The sequence below is a fragment of the Protopterus annectens genome, chromosome 6.part0, assembly GCF_019279795.1.
Source record: "Protopterus annectens isolate FY-2018-M chromosome 6.part0, PAN1.0, whole genome shotgun sequence".
In the NCBI taxonomy this organism is placed as follows: domain Eukaryota; kingdom Metazoa; phylum Chordata; order Ceratodontiformes; family Protopteridae; genus Protopterus; species Protopterus annectens.
Window position 1 is genome coordinate 1745671247 of NC_056737.1, and position 24260 is coordinate 1745695506.

The following is a 24260-nucleotide window of genomic DNA, read 5'->3' on the forward strand; positions in this document are numbered from 1 at the left end:
TGCAGGTAAATAAAGTAATGTAAGAGAAGAAGCTATTTTCTAAATGGTAATGACCTTGGGTAACGCCATATGTGAATATCCGATAATACTAAAAGTCAATCTGTTTTTGAGTTTGGCAAAGTGTTGATGTTAACTAGCTCCTACCATTTAACCATGTGTTCACAGTAAGAGTTGATCTCCCATTTTATTACTTAATAAAAATTCTTAACTATAATGAATAACCACAAACAAAAGTCCTAAGTGGATGCAGTAGTATAATAGAACCACAAAACAAAAAACACCAAGCAGGCAGAGTAAGGTCACCAGGAAGAAAATACCACTTTCTTAGCAAAAAACTGCTTTAATGTCACTTTCGTCTCAGAGACTTCATCAGAATCAATTTCCACAAAGAAACTTCAGTTTATATACCTTCAAAGACAATAACATAATAAACCAATTGGTCTTAACTATAATAAAAACAACTATATGCTTCAGTGTCCATTAACTTTTCCTACCTCTGTGACAGTGAGCATTTATCAAAATGTTTGCCTGTATGATACTGTAGCTACATAACAGCAATAAAAAGATAAAGCTTTGTTCATGACAGGCATCTGCAGACATATCAAAAACAAATTCTCCTGCCAGATTTTAAAATAGTTTCTTGGACTTTTATTCACATTTTTAAACAAGGCAACTTCATTGTTGGATTACCTTTGAAAAGCAGTTTTGTAATCACTCAGATAATCTTTCTTTCATACAGAGAATGTTTCCACCTGCATTTGTCATATAAAATGTTGCCAGAAATGGTGCTGTTTTAAAAATTTTGTGGCAAAATATCAAGCGGAAAAGTTGAAGAGAGATTAAAATTTCTTCGCTGTATTCCAGATTTTGATCCCAAAGTTTTAATGCACCTATTTTTAATTGTGATTCCTGAATGTGGTAGGCTTATTTTTTCCAAAATATTTTCCTTCCCCATGAAGTGTTTCCAAGCTTCTGTCCAACAGTAATATATTGATAAGCATTTTGTAAATAAAACATGTCATGTTTATAAGATGGGATCATCATAAAAGCTTTGTGTGGAAAATTCTGCAGTTAAAAATCTTGGAAAAATTATGACTAAACACTGAAGCATTCAGAATGTATACAACCTGCCAATATGTTTACTTTTAAGAAATATTAAAATAGTTTTATAGTATGTCTTACTGGTATGTCAAGAGTTATGTTCCAGTTGCGCTCCAAAACTTTGATGTTTTAATGATAAGTTCTACAATATCACAGTACAACTGACGCTTAGAAAAGATGTCCGTCTTGGTCATGATAAAATAACAGTCTTGAAAATCTAGGGTTGTAATTTAAGAAGTCAGCAGTAATGAATACATAATGAAGCTTGATTTATTCTGTGGTAGCCCTGAGCTTGTATTCTGTCGGTTTTAAGAGTGGTTGTATATTTACAGAACACTTTGTTCATTGTTCCTTTCAGTAAATTGAACACCACTAACCTGTAAACCAGTAGTTTTCTGGAGCCTCATCTTTGCCAGTTCCTGACTTCTGAGGCTGATGTGATTAGAATATGAATTCTAAGTGGCATTTTTTAGGCTTGCGTGGAAAAAAGAAGACTAAAGCGATTAATAAGTAAAATGCTGAGATTTCTATGCTCAGTACTTGCATAGCAGATGCAAGCAGACATTTGTCTGTGGCAGTTCTTATTCACTATAATCAACAGTAACATGGGAACCTGCAGGAAAGCTTGGTACTTGTTCATGTATGCAGTTTGTTTATAGGTATCCTTGAGACTACTTTTATCGTAGATTTTAACATTGTTACCACTGAGGTGCCCCCTCCCCATTACTGAAGGAGATCACTAGTGTTTTGTTTCATACTGAGGAGACATGTTAAATGTTCATTGTACTTAATGATGGGTTCTACACTGAGAAATTGGGATCCATCTGCTCCTGAAATGTGGGGGTATCTGTGGGCCCTAAAACAGTGGAACCTTTTTGTAGATTTCATTTTTAACTAACTTTATGAAATATATTTAGGTTATAACTCAAGTAATTTCCTGTTTTCCCTTTTTTTCTTGGTAGCAATCACTCTGCTCAGAGACAGAGAGCCGGGAGCCTTTATTATTCGAGACAGTCACTCCTTCCGTGGGGCCTATGGTTTGGCCATGAAGGTAGCAACTCCCCCAGCTACTGCTACACAACAGAGCAAGAAAGGTAAATTTCCTTATATTTTTGACTAGGATTGAAAGCAAGTCAGAAAGTCGCTTTATTGTAAGATTGGATTTGCAGGTGGTCTGTATTGAGGCGGTTGCTATACAAAGTTGATAGACTTTAGAACTTCATTGAGCAGCTGTTGTGTTGCACATTCCACTGGTCCTGTTTTTGGAAATTGTTATTACCAAGGAAAGATAGACCCTGGCTAAATGAAGCTTCGTTGTAAGTCTGCAAACATATGATCAGGCAAATGGAAGAAGAACAAATGTCTGTGAGATCTACCTATGTGATAATTTTGCACAGCTGTCCTTTTGCCCCATTGAACTTTCTTCCTGTCATTCCAAACTCTCTTGTGACCCTCATTTGACTTGCTCTCTGCCACTCTGTCATCAATCGTTGTAAATTTCCATCAACTTTTCCAAAAATAAATGTATCCACATGTCTGGTTTAAACTTCCCTTCATTTGCTACTTATGTCTTCATTTATTTACCATATCCACTTCTTTTTCGCCTGTACCTTTACATTTGCCCTGTGATTTGAACAGGTACTCTTGGCCCTTTCTTTCTTTAGGGGATTGTAGGGGGATTACATACCCACTACCTGCATTTTTTTTCTGTTAATAAACACCCACATCCCTGTCACCATAACTGTGGACTTTGGTCATAGGTGTTCACTAGGCTAATGACCACAAGGGCCTTTTTAAGCGTAAAGATGCATCCCAAATCTCTGACAAATTCTGATACCCTTGATAAGTGTAAGCAAGGGTTTGGAAGGTGAAACATTTACAAGCGAGGGCCTGGGAGATGAACCATTTACTGGCTGTCTGTGTCCATTAGAGACATAGGTGCCAAACCAGGGATGAATTTCCTGTTCCCCATCCAGTTTTTAAAGTTACACTTGAATTGGATTATTGAGAAGCTCTGCTTCAAATGGATTGGGAGCTTGTTCAAGAGAAGGTGTAGTCTCTGTGATACATATCTGTCTGTCAAGCAGGTGTTATTTATATCACAGGCAAGGTTTAAATCTTTAGAACAGGTAATTCTGGTGTTGTTTGTTTTGTGGATATGAAAGAGGTCCATCAGAGTGAGGTCTGACAATGTCTTGTATATCAGGCATAGATCTCCTCTCAATAGCATGTAGGAGACAGAATACAGGGTTAAGGGGCCTTGAGACAGTCTGCAGAGGACATGTTACTTACCCCCTGTATTCTTTTAGTGAGGAACCTTTGTGGACATTCCAGTTGTTGGATATGCCTGGTTAGGTACATACCAAAGGGGGCAGTGTACTCAATGATAGGTCTCATTAATGCCAAATACAGTGGAACAATGACTTCCTTGGACCTAGATGCCATACCTTTGTTTAAAAGTTGCACAACATAGAATGATGTCCTCGCTACTGTAGACATGTGATGGACAAAGGCTAGATTACTGTCTATGTTTAATCCCAAATCCCTGACTACTAGGTCAACTCTTAGGGGTGTGTTGTCAATATGACAGTTAACAGGGGAGAATGACTTCCCGAAGGATACTACTATAGCAATAACCCATGCCTGGGTGTGGGTAATGCTGGATTTACCCACGGTTGGCATGGTTTGGTCCCGAGGGCGAAAAAACAAAGCCAACCGTGGGTAAATCCAGCATTACCCACACCCAGGCATGGGTTATTGCTATTATGCAATGACATTATTTAAGAAAAAAATAATTACTTTTCTTAAATAATGGCATTGTATAATGCCTCCTTGCTGCCCTTCCGCAGCTGTCTGGTATTCCGCGGAAGTTCTGATGTATTGCACCTGCCTTTGCAGTACATCAGAGCTGTGGGCAAAAGCAACGGAGAAAGCAAGATCTCCGTTGCTTTTTACTGTTTTGCTATGTTAAATGGGTTTAACATAGCGAGACAGCTTTAAAATAAGCAACGGAGATCTCCATTGCTTATTTTAAAGCTGTCTCGCTGTGTTAAACCCATTTAACATAGCGAGACAGGTTTAAAAAAAAAAGCAATGGAGAAAGCAAGATCTCCGTTGCTTTTTACACTGTGTCGCTATGTTAAAGGAGTTTAACATAGCGTGACAGCTTTAAAAAAAGCAAAGGAGATCTCCGTTGCTTTTTTAAAACCTGTGTCGCTATGTTAAACTCCTTTAATATAGCGAGACAGTGTTTTAAAAAAGATTTATACTAATGGAAAAAGTCCGGGCGACCGGACCTTTTTCCATTAGTATAAGTCGATTTACAACGTGCACGGTGACCAATCAGCGTGCACGTTTTGGAATATTAATGGGGGGGGGGTCATGGTATAGTATGCATTTTTTGACATTTAGTTTCAGTCCATGGCTCTGGCACCAGTTGTTTGTCTAATGTCAACCTTTCCTGGAGAACATTTGTGTTGTGGGCAATTCAGTGACAGCTCTTAATTTGCAATAATCTGCAAATTTATTCACCCAATGGCCATTGACATTGCCCTTGACATCAGAGAAGTAAATGCCCAAAAGGAGCCATCCCAGGACTAATCCCTGAGGGACACCACTTGTGACTGACGTTTTTGTAGAGGTGGCCTCCCCAATTCCAACTTCTTGGGTCCTGTCTGTGAGCCACCTGGCTATCCACTGGGTGACATAAGGGTTTGTACCTAACCTCTTAAGTTTATCAACAATGCTTGAGTGGCGGATTGTGTCAAATGCCTTGGCCAGGTCAAGGTACACAGTGTGAACCATCTTGCTCTCATCCATTGCTTTGGTGACCTTCTCAAAGAAGTCCACCAGGTTGAGTAGGCATGACCTGCCCTTGATGAAACCAAATTGGGTTTAGTCCAGTGTCTGGAGGTTTTCTATGTCTTTATTGATCATGTCCATGATAATTCCTTCCATGGCTTTGCATATGAGATGAGTGAGACTTATGGGTCTGTAATTTTTAGGGTCTGTTGATGCCCCACCTTTCTGCAGAGGGATGACTGTTTCTGTTCTTCGTTTATGAAGCGCAAGGCCTGTTTGAAGGTTGCAGTTTAACAATTCCAGAGGGCCTGAGAGGTAATGTTTTATGCTATCTAGAAGGCATCCTGGGATATTTTCTGGGCCCATTGATGCAGTGTTCTTGGCTTTGGAGAGAACATTAAGGTCCTGTTCCCTAGTGATAGCAGAGGGAGTTATATTTGATGGTATTTCCTGAGGAAAGGTTGATGGAAAGAGAGGGGTACAGTTGGAGCTGAATTTGTCTGCCAGTAGGGTTGCTATATCTTCTGGCTTTTTTAATTTCTCCAAATCTTTTGGGTTTCTAATATCATGACTGGAATGGATACCATTCCTAAGTCAAAGTATGATTAAAGTTCATGAAATTAGTTTTGTTTCAATCTTTGATTTTTGATTTCAGCCAGAAGTGCTCTTCGCAGCACCCGCAATGTGCTCAGTAATGACTCCTTCTGCAATTCATATGGAGTTACATGCATCTCTGACATACCTATGTATGATTGTAAATTCATTTTTATAAGACCCATTGCTTCTGCTACTGGAACTGTCTGGGTATCCTTCTTCCACATTACCTCATTTCTGCCTGAAAATCCGGGTATTTTATGAATTTGTGTTTCACTGTAGTCACTTGGTCTAGTAATTTCAGTAATCAATGCTACTTTTGCCTTTTTTCATAGACTACTATATTTGGTTTTCTCGCATCTATTTTTTGAGCTGTTGGTAATGGGTGAGTCTATGTGATATAAACTTCATCATTTTCCATGATTGTTTGTGGCTCATGTTTCCACTACTTCAGTATTATAATGCTTGCATAATCCTCAATGCAATAGTCTTGCCACATCAGTATGCCTTTGAGTATGCAGCTCTTTTGCCACTAGTATATCATAACCAGCAACAAGATGGGCACGTTTTGCCAATTCTGTTTTACAAAACCTGCACTTTTCTCTTTCTCAGACATGTTCAATGGACTTTGTAAACCAACATGTATGTAGTCCACTGGCCACCAATATTAACCTTTCATTTTTTGGTTTAAATTCACCTCTCTTTAACCATTCCTGCATTTGATCCTGATCAACATGAGGCTGATCCAAGTGTTTTCTATACTTGCAACTATATTTATGTATTTTGCATATTTCTTTCTTTCTCATTAGATCCTTCACCTTATATTCTTTCTTTTGTTTTTTGTCACATTCAGTTCTTGCCTGATGTTTTTGTACTTCTGGTTTGATTTCCATTCCCACTTGATGCTGATATGCTTCTGCTAAACTAGGAAGGGAAGTAATCTTAGATTTATTCTCATGTTTCAAAAAATTCACTACATTTGGGGCTTGTGAGGTCAGCAGATATGTATGCAGTCCCCAGACTGCAGATCTATACATATAATCAGTTTCAAGGAGACCAATACCTCCTTCAGAATGGGGAATATATAATCTTGGTATGCACTGATTTTTGTAAATCATTTGACGAGCATGAAGCATCCTTCTCATTTTTCTTGCCAACCTGTTCAGCACCTTTTTGGGCCAGTGAATCACTCCAAAAACTGTAAGTTAGGACAGGAAGAGCAAACTGGTTTATAGCTTGGACTTTGTTCCTAGATGTCAACACTGTTTTCAGTATTAAATTATGTCTTCTAAAATATTCCTTACTAAGTTTTATTCGTATTTGTTAATGTTTTATTGTTGATCTTTCATCATTTCCTAAATATGTTTACACTCCTCCTTGCTCAAGTTTTTATATCATGTTCCTGTCCCAAACAGACTTTTTCTTGATCCTGCAGCTTTCCTGCTTCAAAGGTTGCTTTTGCACATTTGTCAAGACCAAATGACATTCTTATATCATCTGACAAAGTTTTGACCACTTGCATGTGTGTGTTCGGATGTTCTTCATGTTTCACTGTTGCGGTCATTACATTTGGGTAATCTGCTGGCAGGTTGCCCTCAGTCGGCCTGATTAACAAAGTCTTGGGTCCTTCATCGGTTGCTGTCCCTTCTTCCATTACGTCAGGTCGTCAGGGGTATAAAACATGCAGCTGATGCCATTACATCAGCCTTTCTTGCCGTGCGGTGCCCGAAGCAGAAGCAGTTCTCAAGTGCCGGTCGGCCGACTCCTGAAATCTTCGTTTTCGAGTTTCAGAACCGAAGTCTTCAACTTAAAGCTAAGTACCCCATTGGGGAAACGTTTTCTTGCTCCTTACCAATGTCAGTAAAAGGTAATAATTGCATTACTTGTAGGAAGCAAATCCTTTATATTTTCATTTGTACTGGATTCCTTGCCTAGGCCCTGACCATGACGTACCTTGTTGTCTGTTTTGTGCTTTATTTAATCAGCGCACTGTCATCTGTACATTTTTGCCTCTAAATATTTCGGATCTCAGTTTAATTATCCAGAAATGATGTCAGTTAGCCATCCGACTACCAGAATTCTGAAAAAAACGCAAAGAAAAAGACAGACCGTCAGGGTCCAAAACTGAAAACGACACTTCTCCTAAGCCAGTCGCCGGTTCGCCAGTACACAGTGAGGTGCTTTCGCAGGCCCTGATACCCGCTACTTCAGATTCACAGGCCTCTACTGAGACCCATTCGGAGTCCAGTATGCCACGAGATGCTTCACCTATGGAACTTGCGGATGTCTCTACCTTGGATGGGTCCGGAGCTGCTGTGCAGGCACCGGCTTCTGAGGGTGTGTATTCAGGCCTACAGACTTGCATATTAAACCGACTTCACCTTCAATACTAAGGCCTAAATCTTGCTCTATGTCTAAAAATCTGACACCCAGGCCACATGTTCAGGCCCCTATGCCTAAAAAACAAATGATCAAAATGGCTGAAGATCTAATTACTCTAATCAGGGGTAGTCACCCCCCCCCCCCCTTCTAAGAGGCCTAGGACTGAGCTTGACTATGAATCTTCTGATCAGGATTCTGTTTCTTCTGACTCTTCAAATGACCTAGATTTGTCCATACCTACTTATGAGGATTCTGATGCAGAGGATTCCATTCCCTCTGCCCCCCCCCCCCCCCCCCCGAGGACCTTTTTTTTTTGCGTAAACTTTACACACCTTAAGGGAGCATTTCCACTGGGAAAGTCAGGAATTTTCTGAATCCAAAAAGAAGCTTAGGGATTTCCTTCTTCCTCAGCATAGGCCTTTGGCTATACCTCCTGTACTAGACATTGTTGATGATGTGTTTTCGGAATCCAGTATGGCTCCTGATTCCCTGCCTCCGGCTCCTAGTAAACCTGACAGATACTACAGGTTTCCTGAGTACCACAAGTTCCTTTTCAAAAATCCAGTTGTGGATCCAGAAATCATTTCTCAGGGGCCCAAGGGCATTAAGGCCTCTACTGCTAAAAATCCTACCACTTCTGATAGAGACTCCAAGGCGCTGGATAGATGGGGTAAAAAGATTTATACTTCTGCAACCTTGGCAATCAGGGCTTTAAACTGTCAATTTCATATGCTGAAATATCAACAGCATATCATGGGACTGCTTAAACAGAAAATGACGTTGATTTCTGACTGTGTGGAAAATGAAGATTTGCAGGATTTATTGCATTCAGCCGAACAAGTTGGAAAACATAGTTTGCAATGTGGTTTTGATTCTTTAGAGGCCTCCTGCAGGGCTGCTGTTACTGGGTCTGTGCTTAGAAGGCATGCTTGGCTTAAGGAGCAATCTCTGCCTGATCATGTTAAAGCAAAACTGTTGGATGCTCCTTTAAATCAGGACCACCTGTTTGGCAATATGGCTGAAGAAGTTCTAAAAAAGATGGAAGATAAAGCTAATTCTATGTAAACTGTGAAAGATTTCTTACAAGTGCAACCTCCAAGATTCAGTAGGCACTGGCCTACTAAGAACTGGTCCTTTCCAGCTCCTTCCAGATCCAATCAAACTAAACCCAGACACACCAAAAGCATCAGGTTTCAGTCCCAAGGGACTCTCAGAATTAAGCAATGGGGTGCTTCCACTTCCAAATCTGGAAATAACAAGACACCCCCCTATGGTAAACAGTCTCAATGACTTTCCCTTAAAATTACCAAGCACTTACCTTTCAGCCCCCCCTTTGGGGGGAAAGATTGCTCTTCATGCAAAAAACTGGCAATTCATAACCCAGGACAAATGGGTTTTAAATATAGTGTCCCAGGGATACATGTTTCATTTCCACACATTGCCAACTCCAAACAGGTGGCCAGAGCTGCCCCAAAATCAGTGGGCAGAGGCTCAGAAACAAGTACTTTCCCTTCTAAACATGAGGGCTATTAAACCGGTACCAGAAGAGGAAAAGGGACAAGGTTTCTATTCCAGGCTTTTCCTGGTACACAGAAAAGACAAATTATGGCGTCCAATTCTGGACCTGTCTACTCTAAACACCATTCTGGACATTCCAAAATTCAAGATGGTGACTCTTCACCAGTTACTTCCTATGCTAGACAAGGATGCCTGGTTGGCAACTCTAGACTTAAAAGAAGCTTACCTGCATATCCCAATCAGGGAATTTTGCAAAAGATACCCACGCTTCAAAGCAGGCTCCTTGCATTATCCGTTCTCTGCACTGCCCTTTGGCTTGTCTACTGTGCCCAGGGTATTCACAAAGTGCTTGGCTCCAGTAATTGCATTTTGCAGGCAAAGAAATATTCAACTATATCCATACCTGGACGATTGTCTAATTCAGGCAGAAAACCAGGCCATACTTATACAACATCTGGTGTTTGTAAAAAGGGTTCTAACTTGTCTGGGGTACACCAAAAATGAAAAGAAATCACAACTGGTACCGTCTCAACAAATTACATTCCTGGGTGCAAGCTTGAATACAACTGCCCAGATGGCTTTCCTCACGCCAGAAAAGCAAATTCATTTGGTAACTTACTTCAAACAGGTGGCCACAACAACCTTGCTATCTGCAAGCCAAATACTGCAAGCCTTGGGGGTTCATGACCTCCTGCATTCTTCTAATTCCATACGCAAGACTGCATATGAGGAAACTTTCAGTGGTACTTAAAAAGTTTATGGAATCAACATCGTCACAGCCTGGAAACAATGATTCTCATCATACCTTGCCTGTGCCTAGAGTTCCTATGGTGGGCAGAGGCCTGCCACCAAAACAAGGGACTGCCATTCACACTACCCCCTGCCGCCCAAACCGATGCATCAGACTATGCATGGGGGGCTCATCTGGCAGGGAAGTGCATTCAGGGCAAATGGAGCCCAAATCAAATGCACCTGCATATCAATCAAAAAGAAATGTTAGCTGTACAGAATGCTCTGACAGCCTTCAAGGACTACATTCATCCAGGACAACTAATGGTAAAGATGGACAACCCCATTGTTATGTGGTACATAAACAAGCAGGGGGGTACACATTCCTATCCCCGCTGCAGACTAGCCATGGCATTGTGGAACACGGCCTTCAGCTACCAAGTACAACTACAAGCATAATTCCTGCCAGGAAAACTGAATATTCTGGCAGATGAACTAAGCAGAAACCTTATGGACTCACACGAGTAGAAACTGGAACCACGGATTTTCAACATGTTGACAAGAAAATGGGGGGGCCCAGACATAGATCTATTTGCCTCTCCCCAGAACTACTAGTTGGACAAATTTTGCACAAGAACTCCTCACAAAAAAGCCTGGAAAGTGGATGCTCTGTCCTTCACCTGGAAAAACCTATCAGTCTACGCCTTTCCCCCTCTGCCTCTGCTCTCCAAAGTTCTGCTAAAAGTCAAACAGGACAAACCAAAAATGATTTTGATTGCTCCAGACTGGCCTCGCCAACACTGGTACCCACTCCTGCGCAGTGTGTCCCAGATTTCTCCATGGCACCTGCCTCAGACACCTTCCTTACTGTCTCAGCAGGAGAACCGATTTCTGCACCCTCAGCTCCCAACATTGAAACTTGCAGCTTGGCTAATCACGTAAATTCTCCCTTAGCATCCCTCAGCAAACCTGTGATGGATGTCATTTTGGAGGCGAGAAAACTTAGTACTAGAAAATCTTATGCTGATAAATGAAAAAGATTCTGTGCCTGGAATCAGTCTCAAGGGATGAGCACAGCAGCGCCCATTTTACCTCAGATTTTGCAATACTTAACCGAGATGCTTCACAAGGACCTGTCTTTTTCATCCATTAAAATCCACGCCTCAGCCATTTCAGCTCATTACAACACATAGAACCTCCACTCTTCTCTCATCCTCTGCTCAAGCAGTACCTCAGAGGGGCCAAAAACTTGAGACCACACAGGAGAGCTCCAACCCCTGCTTGGGATCTTAACTTTGTATTGGAGAAACTCACTCTATCTCCTTTCGAGCCAGCTGCTACTGCGGACTTAAAATTTCTTTCTTGGAAAACAGCCTTCCTTTTAGCAATCACTTCAGCTAGAAGGATATCTGAATTACAGGCCCTCATGGCAGTGGAGCCTTTCGTCATCTTTCATGTGGACAGGGTGTCACTCAGGATCAATCCATCCTTCATGCCCAAGGTGGTATCCAGTGTGGCTCTTAATCAGTCCATTCATTTGCCAACTTTCTTTCCCAAACCACAGAACAAGGGGGAGCAGATTCTGCATTCATTGGATGTGCACAGACAACTTACTACTTGGACAGGACTAAATCTCAAAGAAAATCTGAACAACTGCGGGTAGCATTTGCTGCAGGGGCAGAGGGGAAGGCTATTTCAAAACAAACCATTTCTAAATGGATAAGCCAATGCATTCATTAAAGCTATAAGCACCATGGAAAACCTATCCCCCAGGGGATCAGATCTCATTCCACCAGGGCTGCATGTACTTCTGCAGCCTTTCTCAGAGGTGTTCCTACCAGGGATATATTTTAGAAGCTGCTACCTGGAGTTCAGTTCACACTTTCACCAAGCATTATCACTTACCAATTTTCTCTAAATCCAGAGCTGGCTTTGACACTGCTGTTTTGCTGGTCCTAATGCTGTATAAATCCATCCTCCCAACCATAGCTTTGGGAATCTACCCAAATGTAATGACTGCAACAGTGAAACACAAAGAACATAGTACAGTTGTGTAGACTTACCATAAATGTAGATGTTCGAGTGTATTCACTGTTGCAGTCCCAGTTACCTTCCCTCCAGCCCCCTATTTTTCACTTACTATACCTCTATTTTCTTTTACTGTGCTTAAAAGCCTTTTTGGTGTATTTGCTTTTGGTTGGAGGTATATTATTGTGTTTTTAATTTTATTTTGTTTCCCATTCGGGGGGCACCTGACATCTGGGGCAAGAAAAACTGATGTAATGGCGTTAGCTACATGTTTTATACCCCTGATGACCTGATGTCATGGAAGAAGGGACAGCAACCAATGCAGGACCCAAGACTTTGTAAATCAGGCCGACTGAGGGCACCCTGCCAGCTGATTACCCAAATGTAATGACTGCAACAGTGAATACACTCGAACATCTACATTTATGGTAAGTGTACACAACTGTACTTTCTTCATCTAATGAACTGTACAGTTTGAAATCATCTACAAAAAGTAGATGAGAAGTCTTTATACTCTGCTGTTTTCTGGGAGCCAAATTGTAGCCATGACCTGATCTGTTAAGTGGACAACTTAATGGGTTAAGGGCAAGACAAAAGAGTAATGGTGACAGAGACTAACCCAGGAATATCCCCTTTGAATTTTTATCCCTGGAATAATAATTTATCCTTTATCATGGCTTAACTGCCAAGTGGTTTGCCACTGTTTCATGGTCGCTGTAATGTAAGCGATCAGTGTAGGGTGTTTCTTATACATTCTTAAGCACTCTTTTATCCTTGAATGTGGAATACTGTTAAATATTTTTTTGTAGTCTATCCATGCCATACTTAGATTCTTCCTCTTTTTACAGTTCTCCATTATTACTTTACTTAACAGCAAATGATCCTTTGTTCCGTATGACTTTCTTTTATTACCCTTTTGTTTTATTGGTATGATTGAGTTTTCTTCTAAATGACTATAAACTCTGTCAATATCAATTCCAGTGTATAGTTTATGCGTGATCAAAAGTCAAGTTATTGGTCTGCAGTTTTTAGGATAGCTTTCACGTTCACTGTTAAGTAGGAGTATTGCTTTTCTTATTGTTAACAATGGCTGGTGTCTGTTCGGGGTGCACTTATAAATAGTTCTTACTCATGGCTAAATCTTCATGTAAAGATATTAATACTTTTAGCCAGAAGTTGGGTACTGCATCTGGGCCTGGGGATTTCCAATTAGGAGCTTTTCTTAACTTTGTTTCTATCTCTCTGGCCTTTACTTCATCCCATTACATATCTTGTACATTTGAGTTTCTTATTCTTTCTTTTACTTCTTCTGTTCATTTATCATCTTTGTTATGTTCCACAGGATCTTCATAGATATTTCTCCAAAATGTATTTTTTTTTTGGTGGTGTTTCAGTTCCTTTTGGCTTGTTTGCCAATTCTGTATAAAACATTTTTGGGTCATCATTGAATTGCTTGTTTAGTACTTTTCCTTTATATTTATCTGCATATCTTCTAAGGTTTTCCACCTGTGCTGTTTCCTTAGGTTTATTATTTGAGACAGTACACAATAGACCCTGATCTGTTCTGATACTGCGAATTGTTTTTATCACATCTATCTTTCTGAGTATTTTTGTTGATCTGTTCCCTCTTGTATACTCTTAACAGTGACACTTCTTGTCTTAATTGCTTTATAGTTTTATCTACTTGATTCTTCCATGATGACATTCTATTCCCCCATTCATTTCCCTTACTATCCTGTGTTTTTGTGGTAAGAATTTATCCGTTATTAATTTAGCTGCACAGTAATCTCTCCTATTTACTTCTAACTTTGGGGGGTTTTATTGACTTTCAGTAGTCTATGAATCTTAATATGTCTTTCCATTTCTATTAAATCAAGCAACTCTTCTCTTAGAGCATTTTTTCTAAACTGAGGAAACATTCTTTGTTCTCAATTTCCTGTGGGCATTCTATAGAAAGTTCCAGAGCATCTTCCTGTGCCACATTCTCTTCAGTTTCATTCAGTGTCATCTGTTGCTCTGTCATATGGAGCTCACTGGTCTATCACTCCACAACATTGACTGTGTCGTAGTTGACACAGTTTCCTGTTCCTTTTCTTGCTGTGCAACTCCAGCTGAACATTTGTACTGGTGTCCTATGGAAGGCTGCAAAGTATGTTCATATGGCAACTGATCAGATGTTTCCCGCTTCACTGGTTTCTCCTTAATTTGGGGATCCATTGCTCTTTCCTGCTGTGATGTTATCAGCATTAGATTTTCTACACTAAATCCTTCACTCCACAGGTAATCCATAACCTCAGTTTCTGTTTCTTTAACTTCTCCATTACTAATCCTCCTTTCTACTTTTCCACCTTGTTTTCTTTTTTTCTGTATTGTAAAAATGTTCTGTGTCTGCATGCCTTTGCCTGTGTTTCTCTTCAGCTATTTTTGGTGCTGCTGTTTTTGTATTGATTAGTTTTGCTTTCTCCTTTGCATAAATATTGCACCATATTAAATCTGTTTTTCTATCCCGTGTCCATATTTCTTCTTCAGATGTCTCCTGCTCCTCCTTAATTTGGGGACACGTTTGTTCCATCATGCTGTGATCTAACCTAGGTTAGACTTTCTGCACTAAATCCTTCACTTCACAAGTATTCCATAACTTCAGCTTCTGTTTTTTGTTTTAACTTCTACTTCATTAATCTTCTGTTCTTTGTGATCTTATTTTTTTTATTGTGAAATTTTCCATATCTGGATGCCTTTGCCTGTATTTCTCTCTGAATATCTTTGGGGCTGCATTTTTTGTGTTGATTAATTTGCCTTTTTATTTGCATAAATATTACACCATGTCAGATCTCCCTTTCTTTCCTATGTTCATAGTTCTTTTTATACCTTTTAAAAGTCTCTAGATTTTGTCTTTATATTTTTGCGCTTCCTCAGTCGCTTCTTTTTTCAAATGACCCAGTGTTTCTTGGTCTATATAATGTTTTTCATAAATCTATTGTATTAATGAACACAAGTTTTTATTTGATGCATCTAACAGTTTTTCTTGTGTAAGCATTTTTCTTTCCTCTGATTTCTCTCTTAATCTTTTGGTATATCTTCTGTCTGGAAATTCTGGGCTTCTTGCATAATAGTAGTAATACATAATTTCTTTCTTATACTCAGTAGTCCACTATGTCGTCCTTATGGCTATTTTTTGGCTCATCAGTTTTTGTGATTTTTTTTTGGACTGCTACTTCCTTGTACGACAGGAGGGCCATTCTCCCCCTGAGCCTGGCCTGTCCTGGCCCCATTGTAGGAATGTTTCCATGTCTTGAGGATTCTACACTGTCATTTTTTCCAGTCCTGGCACCAGTGTGCCTACCAGGATTGGCCACTTTTTTTTTTTTATCTTGGGTCTTGTGCACCAGCTATCTTTTTTTTGATTTCTAACCTACTTCTGTATAATATTTTGTAAAAAAAACAGGGTCCACCTCGTGAAAGTACTCGCCAAGACTTGAGGATGAATTAAATTCTAGAAGTACTACTCTCCTTTGCTTGCTCACTTATCTCTCCATTTGGACCCCTTCTGGATCAAGATAGGTGGCTTCATTTACAATGAGCTCTGCACATAATTGTGTATTGCGTTTGAGGTTGTGAACATTGCAAAAGAATACCTTGTGGTTTTCCTTGGCCTGGGAGGCCAACTTTACCTCAAATTTGGCTTTGTTGGACTTTATTTGTCCTCTGAGTTGTTTGTTTAGTTTGATGAGAGTGCTTTTATCTTCTTGGGTGCTGCACCTCCTAATTTTTGTCATGATTTTCTTCCTCCTTTTATACAGCCTATTGATGTTGTGATTCCATCAGGGTGGCTTGCTTTTTGAGTTAGTTCTATACTTCTTTCTGGTGGGTACAGCTTCCTCTGTAACATGCTTGTATAGGATTTCTGTGAACAGTTCTACATAGGCAGCAGTGTTCTCAGGGTTTATGGGTGCCTAACATTTTGCCATGGTATCACTTATTAGTAGGAAGTTAGTCTTGGAGTAGTTGCTGAATATTCCAGGGCTAGCTAGGGTTCCAGGTTTTATTTTTACTTCAAAGGAGACTATTTTGTGGTCTGACCTTACCAGAGAAGACATTACACCAGGTGGTATGCAGCACTCTCCCATATTAGAGCGGACCAGATACAGTGTGGCTGCACCCGATTGTTAGTGTATTAACAAATTGGTCCAGGGAGTTTGTGTTTACAAAATCCAGGAATCTCTGTGCCTGTACATTTGGTGTCGTATATGATTCCCAGTTAATAGTGGGATAATTAAAGTCCCCCATTAATATGGTATTGTGTTGGATTATGAGTGTTTCCAGTAAGTTTAAATACATGGTATGGGTTTCCTGGGTCATAGAGGGGAATATATAGTTTACAAGGAAGTGGTACTGGATTTTGCCTATGGTGATTTGAGCATGGAGAAGTTCAAGTGCATTGTCTTGTTTGACCAGCCTTGAGGTATATTTATTTTTGATGTAAATTGAGACACCTCCACCTTTAATCCCTGTCTGTTTAGTAGCTGATCTAAATGTGTGGAAGGCATTCTAACCTTGCACTGTCTGTGGCTTTAAATCATGTGTCAGTTACCGCATAGACATCAGCATTCTTCAGGGTGAAGAGAGCTTCTAGGGAGTGAAGTTTTTTGTTTAGACTCCTAGCATTGAGCAGTGACACCTTTAGATTTTCTTGGTTTTGATTGGCTATATCAGAAGTACTTTCAGTTTGGTATTGCCTAAAATAGGCACTATGGGGAGGACAATGTTTCAGGTAATATTCAAAGGTCTAGAGGTTAGAGGTGTAGACCATCCCTAGCAAAGCAGCATGGTCTGTTGCCTATCACCTTTCATGCTGACAAATATTGCACCCCCTTAGAATGACACCAGATACTAAGCCAGTTATTAAAGTTATTCACCTTTTGTTTATATTGTGGCATCATCCTTGGAAAAGGTAAAATGCTGCAGAATGTTAGGCTTATACCAGCCTGGGATACATATTCCAAGAGCTCCACAATTTCTCTCTTCATATAGTCTAGCAAGGTATGTCTCAGGTCATTTACACCCACATGGACTATGACTGAGTCTTACTGGAACCTGTGATCCAGTGATTTGTGTGTGTGTGTGTGTGTGTGTGTGTGTGTGTGTGTGTGTGTGTGTGTGTGTGTGTGTGTGTGTGTGTGTGTGTGTGTGTGTGTGTGTGTGTGTGTAATGAGGTGGATTCTGGCCCCTTGATAAGCAACTAACCCTCACTTTCTCCTTACTCAGTCTTGTGAGAGGGACATCAGTGTGTCTCATAATGGAGTATTCAATGACTAGAATTTTGGATTGTGTAGTGGTTTGCCTTATGGGCTTAGAAGTAGAGACTCCATGAGATGTGGCTGTACATGTTGACGTGTGTGTTTTGAAAGAGTGCATTCAGTGTTACTGAAGGGTGTGTGTTATGTTCACTTTGTCTTGAAGGTCTTTGGGGTTTAGGTAGGTTACATTTAAGTGTTTCAGCATATGTGGATCTATATGTCTGCTTTGAATTGTGTGTGATGGGTGCAGCGTGTGTACTACTGACAGCCTTATTGACATTAGGAGTACTTTTTTGTAAGAGCTTTTGTCTCCAGTGACATTGTGTAAATACATCTCTCACATTCCATATCAGTTTGTTTGAGAATTAACTGGCTGTCAGTAAACATGAGGCAATTTCTACATTGTCTTAGGATGCCCATATCTGCCAAGCTGGTAATGGAGATAGTGGGAAAGTTCATATCCATCGCAACAGTCTATATTTTTATTGATTAGTCAGAGTGAGAATATAAAGTCAGGAGTATCCGGTTTCCAACTCTGGGGGCAGTGCTCATCACTGCAAACTAGTTGTCATGTGTGTAACTAGGTATTGGTGAAATTTTAGAAGTGCTTTTACAGGAAAAATATCAATTCAAGCCGCCTTTGTCTGTACAGGGCACTGCCAAACACATGAGGGATAACTAATAAGTAAAGCCTGATGATTTATGGCTAAAGTATTTAGGCAGATATTCTAATGTTAGAAGCAAGTGAAGCAGTGCTTACTAAAAAGAAAGAATTAGCTTGTAGACTCCCTATCTGCTTGACTGTGACTATTTGATGTCTACATTCATGAATAATATCTATACCTACACTTTTTCTTCTAAACATTGACTTACTGGTGGCCAGTTTGATGAGAGAATGACATCTGGTTCCGTGGAACCTGCTTCTTTCACCAGACAATCCACTGTCTTGTTGTATGTTTGTAGCTCGTCTCTAACCAACGATTTTTACTTAGGCACAACTCTCTTAAAATGTCTTGAATAAAAATAGGTGTGAAAATTATATCAAGATACTTGTCCTGATTCGTTTCCCAAGTTCATTCCTAACCATCAGATTGCCACTCTTACTTTTTTGTTGCTTTACCTTTTGAATTAAATAACCACTGCCTGCCCTACCCTTCTTATCATCATAATCAACTCATGTTGAAATTGAATCCCTTGCTCACTGACTGTTACTCCATTTGTGGTGTTATTAGTAAACAGATGTATAATCTTGGTCCCCGTCATTTTAAAATATGCTGTATGGCATCTGTCAGGGTATCAAGTTCTCCGACACCTATTTATTTTTTTTCTTGTTCAGCATCCCTTCCTTTCACTGTATTCTACTTCCTATACGCAAAGAAGTTCTTTAATCATCTAACCATCTTGTGGCCACCCCTTTACATTTTTTAGTCTTCTTAAAAATGTCTTAGCACTATGTTTGCAGCCTTCTGAATCCATATCAGTCAGTTCTCCTTAACAGCATCCACTGGCAGTCTGTTGTATAATCTGACTCGAGTAGAGTGGTCAGATAAACTGTTATGCAGCCTCCCACCTCATAGTCTTAGACATTTGGGGAATCCACCAGTCAGACCATCAGTGCAATTTCAGAGATGAGGCAGACACACAACTCATTCTTTATCTTCTCTCTGTATAGCTTTGTAGCTATTTAAGATGTCCTTCTATTTCATTGTTGCAATGTTTATTACACTAGGGATCCCCTGCCAACGACCAGCCAATATACTGAAGGCTTTAGGTTGCTTTAAGGTATGCTGCATGTCATGAGTTTGCTCCTAGCATAGTGTAGGGCATAAAGGTGATGTTCGGGCATACCATCCTCAGAACTTCTTTACTGCCAATCCAAATGCCATCTCTCGATCGTTGGTCTGAATGTATATTCCATTGCTGGTTCACCAGGCCAATGCAGGTAAGTGCATCTTTCCTTCTTTTTTGTTGATTGTAGTGTCATGTCATCCAACAAGGGTAAATACCAGTGTGGGACCATGCATTCCAGCCCATTCAAAAGGCTTTTGTACCTAAAACCCTGCATAGTAGATGCTCTTCTTTGATGCTTTAGCTTGAAAACCAGAGTCTTAAGCTTCTCTCGAAAGACACGATGGAGGGAACTTCCCACTCCGAGGGACAGCCTTCAGTGAAGAAGGCCAAGAAGCCTAGGCTGGAATCTTCCACTGTTCAGCCTCCACCGGGCATTTCTCCCAAGGCGAGTGAATGCCTGGTGGTTCGCCTGGCTTTATTGTTGTATTCCTCTGCCACAATCGGGTTGAAGGCCAACGGGCATTCAACTTTAAGCACGTCTGAGGAGGCATTGCAAATGTCGATTTCAGAAGTTCAGAGAGATGCATGGCTGAGTATCTCCAAGGGGCCTAGGAATGCTCCCCAGATGTTAGTCAGAGAAGTCCCTACTGTCATTATTGAATGCCATCCTGGGTCAGAGCCTTCCAAATTTTATAAGGCAGACGTCCCATTGAAGAAAAAGCAAAAGACTAAACCTGTTACTCCTGCTCCTAAGGACCAACAAAGTGAATGGCAGGCCTTCACTCAGGGCTTTTTTAGTGCTTTGATGGCACTGAAACCTCCTCAAGTAGTTTCTGTTCCAGGCCCCCCTTGGTCCACTACCTTTCTGAAAAGACCTGGGGAACAGGATTCCTTTGAGGAGGAGCTGGATTTGGATGAGAAGTCCCTTGCTTACCCTTCTCAGATTCCCTCTTCTTTGGGCTGTGAATGAGAGGAAGAGAAATCTACCAATGCTGATACTGCTATTGAAGAGATTTATTTTGGTGACTTGATCTCCAGGATGATTTAGTTCTTTAAACGGGATTGTGCTCAGCTTTCTGAGGTGCATAAAATATATTATGAGTTGTTACAGATGAATTCCCCTAAACCGTCTGCTGTGCCTCCTGTTTTGAATGCCTTGTTGGATGCATTTTGCAGTGCTACTAAGGCTCCAGACTCTCAGCCTCCTGCTCCCAAGAAACCTGAATGTTTCTCTAGGGTGCCTGAGGACTGTAAATGTTTGTACAAGTGTCATTCTGACTCCTCTGTTGTGTCTGTAGCTTCTGACAAGCCCTCTCAATTGTTTCCTTTTCCTAAGTTACTGCCCTCTGATAACGAACGCAGGACTGTGCAAAAAGGTTTTTACCTCTGATACCTTGGCTTTTAGAGCTGTTAATTGTCATACCCCTATATCCAGGTATTTGTTGGCTGTCCTATCCCAGGTCTGTCAGGATATTTCTGATCTTCCAGACTCTGAAGGTAAATCTTCTAAGCTTTCCTTGTTAGGGATTTACTCCCAGGTGGCTCATCATTGCATCAAGTGTAGTTATGATGCAGTAGATGCTTCTTCTAGGGCTGCTGCTGTGTTTTATTCCCTGCAGGATAAGGGCAAGGCTTTACAGGAACTTAAACATGTTTATTTCTCCTGTGCCTAAATTTCAGAGAAACTGCCCCAGTAAGCCAGCCTTTGTTCGCAGTCAATCTCACCCTCCTCCTAAAGGTAAGAAGGTAGGCAAGCAGGCTCCTCATGCTAAGACTACTCAGACTTTTGTGTCTCAGAAATCTCCTTTTCCAGATAAACTGAGTTCTGTCCATCTGCCCTATTCTTCCCAGCCACTTTCTACTTTCTCTTTGCCTTTCTCTCTCTCTCCCTGTTTGGGTGCAGATTACTCAGGATTCTTGGGTCCTGTCCATTATTTGCCATGGGTATTTCTTGGTTTGGAAATTCCTTCCCCCTTTTATGGGTATTCCTCATCCCCCTCAGGAGTAACTCTCCTCCTTTCTGGAGGTCCTTTGGAACCTATTGACTCAGGGCACTATTCAAGAGGTGCCTGTGTCCCAAAGGGGGAGGGTTTTTACTCTGATGTTTCTAGTACCCAGAAAAGAGGGTACTTGCAGACCAATTCTAGACCTCTCTCAACTAAACACCTTCCTGAAGGTGCCCTACTTTTGAATGTCATCCCTTCAGACTTAGTTTCATTTTCTGCTTCCTCAGGCTTATATGATGTCCCTGAATCTCAAGGATGCTTATCTCCATATTCCAATCCATCCCGTTTTCATGAAGTTTTTACATTTCTCTGTCGCTTCCTGGAATTTTCAGTTCTCTGCTTTGCCCTTTGGCTTTTATATTGCCCCAAGAGTATTCACCAAATGCCTCACTCCTGTGATTATTTTTGCAGGATTCAGGGGATTCAAGAATTTGGACGACCTTCTTTTCAGGCATCCTCTCTGGAGAGCCTGTTGTATAACCTTCACTTTACCATTTCCCTTTTGTAAAGGCTGGGTTTCACAGTAAACTTTAACAAATCATTTCTGACTGATTCTCAAGACCATGTTTTTGTGGGGTGCAGGATTCAGACTGTGCCTGTGCTGGTATTCCTGCCTCCTCCCAAGGCCTTAACTCTCATTTCCTCTTTTCAAACTCTTCTTCCTCTGGCTTTCATAACAACCAGGGAATTTCAGAGAGCTCTGTGGTTCATGGCATCTGTGATGCCCACAACTGCTACCAATATATTATTGTACCAGTATGTGTCATTCCTATGCTGGGCCAGTAATCAAGGAGCCTGAATCCTCACCACTGACACTGGAGAGGGATGTCCACTTGGAATACAAATGGATACACTCAGTATTTCCAGATGCAGATCTCTCTGCATCAAGTACAATTTCTCTTAAGAGCACACAGGGAGCACACTCAGACTGGGGTCTGGATTTGTCTATATCTGTCTCCCTCCAGGTCCCCAGTAAGACTCCCCACTGGTACAGCTGTAAGGTTAGGTCCTCAGCTGAGTGTCCAGGCCAAGTCCTCCAGCACCCTCTCTGTGAACCCAGTGCTTTGTGTCCCTGCCCCGAGTAATTGACACACACACTGAGAGATTTGATTTGCATGCACACACATTCACACACACACACACACACACACACACACACACACACACACACACATACACACCTGGGAAAGGCTGGCAGAAGTATACTAGCTATACCCCCTTCTGCCCATACTATAATGTAGTTATCACCACCTCTACCATACAGACCACAATCAGCTACTCTAAGGCCCTTACAAAAGGTGTCCAGTTATGTTGTGTAATATTAATACTAATACAGATGGTAGTAGTTCACCAGGCTGGCTAGGCCTTCTGGAGTGGCCCACACAGTGTCACCAAATAAATATAAGTATCCTCAAAGCTTAGATGCTTTCTACAAGGACCAGCTACAATTAAAGTTTTAAATATACTTAATAATAAGTAAATAAAGCACATTAAAATATTGAATATATATTTACAGTAAACCAGAGAGTTCAAATCACAGAAAATGTTGAAAAGAACATTGATGGATAGACTAGGACAAATAAAGAAAAAAACAATATCTAAACTAAGCTTCACTATATTCCTGACCAAATATAATAGAGTTTACTGTTCCCCAGTTAAGTTACTTAGTACCGCAAGGCAAGATGCTGTGGGTGAGGGTTTTTCTAGTCAGGTTCCCCAAAATAGAATATTCATTAAAATCAGAAATCTCAGAGTATTATCGAAAATATAATTTCCAAGAGGGCTGGCAGAATTACTTTATCTGATCACCTAACTCTAGGTTCCCACAATATCTCCTTTGAAGCTGAGACAGGAATTTAGCATAGACGACTACAGCACACATCTAAATGTTTATGGCAGTGCCCTGGAGCTTCCCCTTTTACTGAGCTAATGAACAAAGGCCTCTCCCAGATGTAATATCTTTGGTCCTGTTCAGCACTATGGGGTGCCATTTTAATGGTTTAACAGCTCTTTTACATTTTCCATATTTTTTCTTAAAATAAACCAACTAGTTAACCTTTTGCTGTCCCAGTATCCTCTATTAAAACATGCACATTTAATTCAGTTACAGTTATATATGTACATTTCTTTTCATTTCACCAGGGTGCACTGTTGATACATTTATCCCACGCAAACCTCACAAATACATTTTCAGCTCAAGCGTCCTGTGCAAAGCAGTTTGATATACAAATGACATACAGTTCTAATACATTTTGAAAGTAAGCATCTTGTGTAAATCAGCTTGATATTCAGATGACATATTGTTCTTTACAAAATTCCAGCTGGCTATGCTGGCACTTGCCCATATCTTCAAAGTATCCACTACCCCTATGCTCCCTGTGGCCAAACTCCACATGAGAAAGTTTCAGTGGTTTGTGAAGTCAGTTTGGCTTCAACATGCGCATCCTTCTGACTTTGTAGTTCCTCTGCTGCCTTGTCTAAAGAAAGAACTTCTGTGGTGGATTCATCAGTTATCTCTAAATCCAGGGCTCCTTTTCATCCCTTTCTTCCCTCTCAGGAGCTTTTCACAGTTGCTTCAGAAGTGGGATGGGGAGCAACATTTGGCTCCCTAAAGGTGCAACAAGTTTGGCTGCCTGATCAACAGAAAGAGCACATTAATGTCGGAGAGATGAGAGCTCTTCTGCTGGCTTTTCAGGCTTTTCATCCTGTCTTCTTCCAGAACCTCTCACGGTGTTTACAGACAATACAACAGTGATGTGGTATGCAAACAAATGGGGGGACAAGATCTTATCTTCTTTGCCGGTTGGCACTTCTGGTATGGGAACTTGCTATCCAATATCAAGTGATTCTTCAGGCAATTTACATTCCCTCAGGTGAAAACATTGTCGCAGACACTCTGAGCAGGTCCAAAACGCAATCCCACAAATGAATACTTCACAGGGATGTGTTTCTGGACATTATCCACCAGTTTGGATACTCCCAAATAGATCTTCTTGCCTTCCCTGTGAACAGA

General features: G+C 40.7%; 1 protein-coding gene across 8 annotated transcripts in view; it reads left to right on the forward strand.

The window, feature by feature from the left end:
* TNS1 (tensin 1) overlaps nt 1–24260 on the forward strand; it is a 2530757-nt gene that overhangs the window by 2417155 nt on the left and 89342 nt on the right. For all 8 annotated transcript variants that reach the window (XM_044075133.1, XM_044075132.1, XM_044075134.1 and 5 more), the window contains one exon: nt 2064–2195. In XM_044075133.1, the coding sequence (XP_043931068.1) occupies nt 2064–2195 (132 nt within the window). The remainder of the gene's footprint in view (nt 1–2063; nt 2196–24260) is intronic.